Source organism: Falco biarmicus, chromosome 4, assembly GCF_023638135.1.
Source record: "Falco biarmicus isolate bFalBia1 chromosome 4, bFalBia1.pri, whole genome shotgun sequence".
Taxonomy (NCBI): domain Eukaryota; kingdom Metazoa; phylum Chordata; class Aves; order Falconiformes; family Falconidae; genus Falco; species Falco biarmicus.
Genome location: NC_079291.1, coordinates 79,977,753 through 79,985,804, shown reverse-complemented (window position 1 = coordinate 79,985,804; position 8,052 = coordinate 79,977,753). Strand labels below are relative to the sequence as shown.

The 8,052-nt window shown below is 35.9% G+C and overlaps 1 protein-coding gene across 1 annotated transcript; it reads left to right on the top strand.

Moving 5' to 3' along the window:
- Window positions 1–1,881: 1,881 nt before the first annotated feature.
- Window positions 1,882–5,390, top strand: LOC130148226 (parvalbumin, thymic CPV3). The gene is made up of 5 exons (XM_056336578.1): window positions 1,882–1,988; window positions 2,521–2,588; window positions 2,946–3,078; window positions 3,472–3,581; window positions 5,143–5,390. The coding sequence occupies exons 2-5, from the start codon at window positions 2,528–2,530 to the stop codon at window positions 5,166–5,168; spliced, it is 330 nt and encodes a 109-aa protein (XP_056192553.1). The 5' UTR covers window positions 1,882–1,988; window positions 2,521–2,527; the 3' UTR covers window positions 5,169–5,390.
- The last annotated feature ends 2,662 nt before the right edge of the window (window positions 5,391–8,052 follow it).

The window sequence follows — 8,052 nt, the reverse complement described above, 5'->3', positions numbered from 1 at the left end:
TTAACATCTATGGCACTATCACAGAGGTCTAAAAAACCCCTTTTCTCTAGAAAGATCTTGGCAGTAAAAACATCAAAAGGAATCAGTAAAAAAAAAATCCCTTCTGTTAAAAAACTCTTATCAATTTGAGATGATCATAAAGGACAAATTTCACAGCAGAGTGCAAAAAGTTACCTAAAAGGATGAAAGCTTTTTCAGGATGATTCTGTAGAAAGCACAGTATGTGCTCCATTCCCACTGCTGCTGTCTGATAGAACATAATACCATGCAAATCTCAGACAGAAAGCAATACGAATATATAGTACAGCATGAAGAAGATAAACAGAAAGAACACCACAAAACCTGAGATCAGATCTCAACTTGTACAAATCAGCATTGTTCAATTTGTTTTAATCAGACAATAGTAATTTACAACAGCCCACAGTTCTTAGGTTTAACAGGAAAGTGTTCTTTCACATTACTATAAACAGTTTTCCTACTGAAAGAGTAAAGAGAACATTATTTCATTACTAGACAGCTGATATTTGGGATTAACGGTTATTTGTGACTTATGCCACCTTCTTTTGCATACAAAAAGAGATGGCAAAAAAGGTAAACGTATCACTGAATTATTCTGCTTTCTCATGTTAATTATACTTTGTATTTCTCTATACAAATTCAGACAAACAGGTGCTATGGAACTGCGGTGTTTGATACTTTTTTCACTGTTATTAAACCAATCAGGAGTAAACTCACTGTAGTTCATGAGCTTACACCAAGGCTTAGAGGTATTACTACTCTACTCCACAGCATAATTTGTAACTTTTGCTACTGTAAATAATATTACTTGTTCAGCATACCATGTTACTTCTGTTCATTAAGAAATAAAACAATTCTCATATATTAGGAGAACATTACTTAACACCATAATAGACTGTTGTACAATAAACTCTAACCAAAATACATGTGTTTTTTATTGGTCTTCATTCTAGAATTCTGTCCACATAAACCCCCTTAAAGATGGAAATAGATTTTTGTCTGAGAAGCAAATTTCTTAAGGGTTTTTTTCCCCCAAAATAATGCTCTTGAAACATATAATAACCCCCCACTTATTTACAGCTACAATTTTAATTTCATAATAAGGAAATAGATTGTGAGTGTGTGCCGTAAAATGTATATAACTTTATCTCCACACTAGCACAGTCTGATTCCTGTAACTTCAAGTAGTAAGTCTATTATTGATTTCATGTAATTTAAAATATTCAAAATAAATTATTAAGTAGGCCATCTGATTATACATAATCTTACAAGGAATACAGACAAGAAGATTACCTTATTCAGCTTTATCTAGTTTCAGAGTTTTGCTGTTGCTGAAGGCCTTAGTTTCTGTTCTACCCTTGCTTAGGGACAGCACTATAATTTAGAAAATGGTCAGGAAATACGAAATGAAGCTTATCGTACAAAGATCAGCCCAAACCATAGCATGCTTTCCCCTATCCTAGTGACAAGTTATCTTTGTCAGAATGGCACATCGTCACCTCTGATCTTTCATCTCCAACTTCCTTTCTACATTCCGAAGGATCAACAGACTTAGGGTAACCAACCTAGTTTCTTTTTATAAGGATTTGACTGCTGGAGTCACCTTCCAATGAGTGACTTTAAGGTCCAGAGGTTAACTGAAAATCTTAAGCATACTTGGAGATCGAAAGGCTATGTTTTAATGGCAGAGTTGTACTTAATTAAGCACAAGTAGATTTATTAGAAAGACTGTTCTTCTTGTCCATATTATCTTAGGATAAAAATAGAAAGAAAAGTTTAATTAGTTGAGGAAGAAATTTGAGCTAGGTCTCAAAGCAAACATTTGATCCATGAAACAGTAACCTAAGTAGTGGTTATTGTCACCTTTTGAATCCTTTATAAGACAGAGTGGCAACCCAGAGCCAACATTACTATTTTACCTGGAATCTCCTCAGCTATTTTTCCTTTACCTAGCTGAGAAAACTATAAAGGTGAGCAGCTGTGCAGAGCTTAGAACACCATTGTTCTAAGATTCTTATTTTAATTGCTGGTATTATATACGGATGGATCTTACATAGATAAGTATCAGTTTTCTTTTTATTCTTCAGAGCTGTTGGGGGAGAAAACAGAAGCAAACCTTCCTGACTTTCTTTTTTCTACTGCATATACTTCTATTTGTATTGCCAGATGCTATGCCTTCCAGCTAAACTAGTTATTAGATTAACGATTACATTAACGAGTTTAAAAATGTGCTGTACTTAAATAGGATGCAGGTAAATGATAAAAAATTGATCATGGACTCACAATATCATTTACATAATCCATGTAATTAAAAAGTATTATTTCAGCACTGCTGTTTTTAAGGAGGTAATGTACTAGACCTTCTAATTTGTTTAGGAATAGCAGCGATGTTGGTTTAATCAATTAGATTCCTCTACCTTTAGAAGTCTTGTTATCCATATAGTATTCTTTGAAACACATTTGCATTTCACAAATCTGTTTGCAATATACTATTTTGCACAGGTTTAAAATGAGCCTTACAGACTATCTAAGCCCTTCTGATATTGCTGCTGCTCTGCGGGACTGCCAAGGTGAGAAAACAATTAAAACTCTAAGAATCTATAAACATGGCAAGTTTAATTCAGTCCCAAAGGAATACTGAACAAGTGCATACTGTAAACAGATTTCTGTAGTCTCTCTATTTAGCTGTCACAGTATATTTGTTCATGATCAGTTTATAATGTCAGCTTGTAATTTATGCCCAGGTGATTTATTTTTTTTTAATGTTTAGGAGGGTATGATGCAGTGTGGCAAAATTCATTCTCTGCAGCCTTTATCTATCGTTCATGTTTAGAACAATTAAAATGTAACAAAGCAGTATCCTCAGACCATTTAGGAACAGTGAATGCAATGGTCTGGGGTTAATTTATTTATTAATTTATTTTCAGCTCCAGATTCCTTTAGTCCCAAAAAATTCTTTCAGATCAGTGGGATGTCTAAAAAGAGTAGCAGCCAAATCAAGGAGATCTTCCGGATTCTCGACAATGATCAAAGTGGCTTTATTGAGGAAGATGAGCTCAAGTAAGGATTTTGTTAACTATTTAGAGGCTATGCAAAATCAGCACTTTTTTCTTTCTGTAACTGTTCTGTAAATGAGAGCACAAGTTATGCTAAAAGTTGATAAAACCTTCAGCAGATTGTGAAAGGTATATTTAAGTAGACAATCCTGACAGAGAAAAACAAATTAATAAACACCTCCATTTAATGCTCCGCATATAAAAAATAATGCCCAGGGCTGGATTTTGTTAGTGGGCAGAATCAATTGTATCAGGGCTAGGTTTAAAAAGCAGAAAAGTTTATGGCTAAGATTTATCTTAAATTATTTATTTATAGATAGCTATCAGTTTTATTATACAGACAGCATAAAAGAATAATATTCTGTGAAAATCATAATCAAAGTTGTTTTCTTCCTAGGTATTTCCTTCAGAGGTTTGAGTGTGGAGCCAGAGTGTTAACCACCTCAGAAACCAAGACCTTCTTGGCAGCTGCAGATCATGATGGGGATGGTAAAATTGGGGCTGAAGGTATTAACTTATTTATAGATAGAATAAGACTTCTCAGGATGTGTTGTAATGATTCATGATTCTCTTTTATGTCAATGGTACGTACATTAGTGCACCTCCAGCAATTTTACTGAAACCCTTGCAGTAGCAACCTGTTTAAGGGCAGAATCAGTCCCCGATCTTACAGGTTCATCTCTGCAACTCTTTTGCATAAGCAAGTCAAAAAAACCCATCTAAGCTGCTCTAAGGAACTTTCCCATTGCCACTCATAGATTTCCAATTGTTTTGAAAGGGACTGCCCCTTATTTCTCCTCCCACTTGCTCTGATTTAAGGCAGCACTAGCATCACTTGTAATACACAAATGTAAAATCAAAGACAAAAGAACCAGCTCTGCACAGGAGAATCAACAGCATATATGTTGGGTCATTTACAGCAGTTATTTCCCAACAGAAATTCCACTAGTCAGTGAAATAATTCACAATATGCAAGAGCTAGCAGCATGTAGCTCAGTATCTGTTTTGCATAATAAGGAGAACAGAATGATCAAGTGTCACTACCCCGACAGAAGATCCCACAACAGGCTCTCCACATGGGGATGGATGCTATTTATCTTCAGTGGCAGGTTAAGGACCAGATAGGAAGAAGCAGCTGTTTTAGGAAGCAGCATATTGCACTCACCCTGTGGAAATACCGGTGTGATTTAATGGCTGCTCAGTGCAGAAACCTCCTGATCTCGTAATTCCATATTTCTGTGTCCCATTTTGAACAGGAAGCACGCACTCAGACAAAAGCATTGCAGCCAATGGCAATTCACCCCATGAGAGAAGCAAGCTGCCTAGACAAGCATGAAAGGGGCTTAGGGAATAGCATGCAGGGAATGTGCTGGTGTGCAGATTCCCTAGCTCACTGCACTTAGGAAGACAGAACTCTTCTGTTTCTTTCTTTGAAAGGAATTAAATCCAGTTCCTTAGGAAATGTGCCAGAATAAACAGACATGATTTATGAAGCAATCTATATACTGACACAGTCATTCAGGGACGGGACTGATCAGATACTCTAACTCACAGAAGCCAAATATTTAAAAGCTCTTCCAAACAATGTCTTCTTGTACAACACAATACTTCACTATCATACACATAGAACTGCACAATGTTTATGGCTTCAGACTGAGCTCTAAATAAACACTTCTCAACTGCTGAAGCATTACCAACAGCTAATAAGACACATGGACTCATTTCTAACTCTTTTACTTCAGCTCCTAACTACTTCTTACTCAAATTCCGTATTAACCATTCCATTATTTTTGCTAAGATCATTATTATGCAGAAAAAAGGCTAAAACTACCCTGAATATTTTATTATTCCTCATAAATATCAGCAAACCACTGCCTTTCCATCTGTTGTTTAGAAGACGAAGCCTAGGCAATCTCTCTTCCATACATGTTTCTTGCCCTATAGTCATCTATCAGGTAACTGTTTTCTGTTCACTCATATTCTAAATGTCTTGACAAACCACTAATCTTTAACTCCTAATCCTTTCATTTTAATATTTCTTTTGTAAATATTCTCCTATCTTCCACAGAATTCCAGGAAATGGTGCAGTCTTAGAGGTTCAAAAGGACCAAACAAGATAGAATTGAGATGAATCTGCAAGAGACACTCCAAAACCTTGAAAATCAGGAGCCCCTTATTTATCTTGACAGTATCTGTTCATTGCCTTAGCAACATAATGAAACACTGACTGATTTTTTTCATTGTGTGGACCATTTACCATGTTCTAAACTCTACTTTAGCAGACAATTCCCTTAAAAATATCCAATAAAAATTAATTATATAATGTAGCTTGTGTCTGGTTTTCTGACTGCTACACTGAAACATGAATTTTTCAACTAAAAGTGTTAATCCTTCCATGATCTTGATCTTATCAGATCTTCATATATGGAACATCTTTTGAAATCAGTGGGAGTTCTGTTTACAATAGGCCTTCTGGATTAAGCTTGAAGTTCTCAAAACACTCAGGTCTTTGTCAAAGACTAGGAGCTCAGATACAGTTGTGAGGTAAGTGAGGATAAAACTTCTCACTAACTTCCAAGTGAAAAGCAGTCATATGTGTATCTGCATGAGATTGTTGCATCTTCACACTGCTTATTTTACAGTAGCCAATTAAGAGAACACGAAAGTAAAAAACACATGCTTTCCTGCAGAAAGGATTAAAAGGGAAGTCTATGTGAACTTACATTTCAGATAACTGTGAGGCTTTAAAAAGCAGAGGGGAAGCAAAAGATACTTTCTTGGTGGTATTTTCTAGTTTTCTCAATACAGAGGACTAAAAATGTGGAGGAAGAATTTGAGGAAATGCATGCTGAGAAAGCTCCGGTGTACTCTACCCAGTATTTCTGGGCTATGTCTGCCATATTAAAAATGTCCTTCACAAAGGCATCCATCTGTGGGGATGCTGAAGAAACGTCTTCTTATGAACAAACAATTCAGTCATTAGAAAAGAAATACGTTCAGATCCTCTGAAGGAATATTTATATATTCACTTGATTTCAACATTAACAAGTGCTATATATTGTAGTTCATACACACGCAGCTTGTAGGAGTCAGTAGAACACAACAGAAGCCTGTTAAGCAAAGTGAATGGTTTTAGTTACCGCAGTTTCAATGCATTTCTTCCTTTGCTGCAAATGACTACATTCAAATTTAACTGCATTTTTTTCTTTTCAAAAGTCTTGGTAAATACTGGTAATTGTGCAGAAAAAAAACAACCAACCCAAAACCAGAGATGCACTGCTTATGAGATAACCAGCTGTTTCTGGGGAAAAGATTATAAAGAATCTGAATGCACTTGCAAGAAGGGCTATATTATCTTTCAGAGCAACAAAGACAGAGTCCATGTAGCTAATGTTCAGATATGCTAGGCCCTTTTCTCTCTCCCAACCTGTATTTTGCAAACCTAACAAAACAGTAATTGAAAAATTCCTGTTGGCTTCAAGCATGTTCATCACTGAAGCAAAAGCAGTTAAATAAATTAAAATTCTCCTTTACTCAGTGTGGAGAAAAGTTCATGGAGTGCCATCCTCCAAGACACTCTAGACAGCTGCAAAATCTATAATGATTCATCCCTGAGTACTCACCTCTACAACTTCTCTGCAGCCATCTACACTTCTGGGAGCCAAGTACTGGAGAGCCAGCCAAGGAACATCTACTGCTTTGAAAAATAACATATATATATATATATAAATCCACAATTCTTAACAGTTGATGATTGAAAACAGAATTTTTGTCCCATTTCAAAATGTTTTCTAGTAGCTTAATTTGGCGTACAAGTTGTTTCTAGCTGGTATACTCAGTGCACATGAGAATTTAATATGGTCATCACATTTTTCCTTTTATTGTGCAAAAATAATACAAACTGACTGAATTTTAACAATATTTCTTAGCGTTATGAAATATGCTCACGTGGCATAAATCACTAGAGTATCAGCAACTTAAACAGAGTTACTCAGATGTACACAAGCTGAGGATCAGACCCATGGAGATTCTCAAAGCATAATATGAATGTCACAGGACATTCACAAAAAATGAAATGTGTTCTTGGCTAGTAACAACACTAGGCATTCCTGCTAAACACATTATACAAATCAAAGCATTTAAATGTCTCAAGTTTTGCATGAAAGTCCGGTTTTATTGCTCTTCAGTAACTTTGCATCCTTAATCATAAACAGAGCTAGTGTACAGTTGCTACCTTCTTTTATGAAATCTCTGATCCTGCAAAGCAAATACATCCATTACTAACCCATCTCTACTCACCACGATACACAGACAGTTGCTCATATTCCTTGACATCATACTAAGAAGAAATTCGAGGGAGATGAATGATACTCTTAACAGGACCCCTGCATCTAGCTGCAGTGTTGTATTTTCACATAGAGCTACAAAGGCCTGTTACAGTATTAACAAAGCGTGCAGGCCAGGGATACACAAGCATTGTACTTTTTGCTGGATCACAGCGCTATTTTGTAATTTATTTGCTAAACTAATCCCAAACTGCTGAGTCTACACATTTGTTAACACATTTAGACCACATACTGTCAATGGAACAGCTATTTGAGCTGTCAGCTGTATTTATTTAGAGCTGCCAGCTCTAACACCCAGAATGATTTATACTATACTTTTTTGTTAAGTCTGCCACTCTAAGCTGACGGAAATGCTCAAAATAGTACCTAGAAACAGGCTCAACGAACCAAAATGTATGACCACACGATACCATTTCTTACTCCTATGTAATTTTTTTTAATAAATTGGAAAGCACTCATAAAGTTGTTAATCATTTGTCTCTTGAAGCAAGGGTTGTCCTGTCAAATTCCCAATGTACTTATGCAGCAGTTTAATTTTACGTAATCATGGGCTAGGAATCACATTTCAAACTCAGGGGTGATCTGATGCCACTTTGCAAATGTCAAGGTGTGGTGTTACTGCACATACAATT

What these genes read in the sequence shown, in the direction of transcription:
- LOC130148226 (XM_056336578.1), top strand. Translation starts at nt 2,528, where the DNA reads ATGAGCCTTACAGACTATCTAAGCCCTTCTGATATTGCTGCTGCTCTG. An exon ending in ATTGAGGAAGATGAGCTCAA is followed by an intron (nt 3,079 to 3,471) that starts GTAAGGATTTTG and finishes TTTTCTTCCTAG; the next exon opens with GTATTTCCTTCAGAGGTTTG. An exon ending in TGGTAAAATTGGGGCTGAAG is followed by an intron (nt 3,582 to 5,142) that starts GTATTAACTTAT and finishes TATCTTCCACAG; the next exon opens with AATTCCAGGAAATGGTGCAG.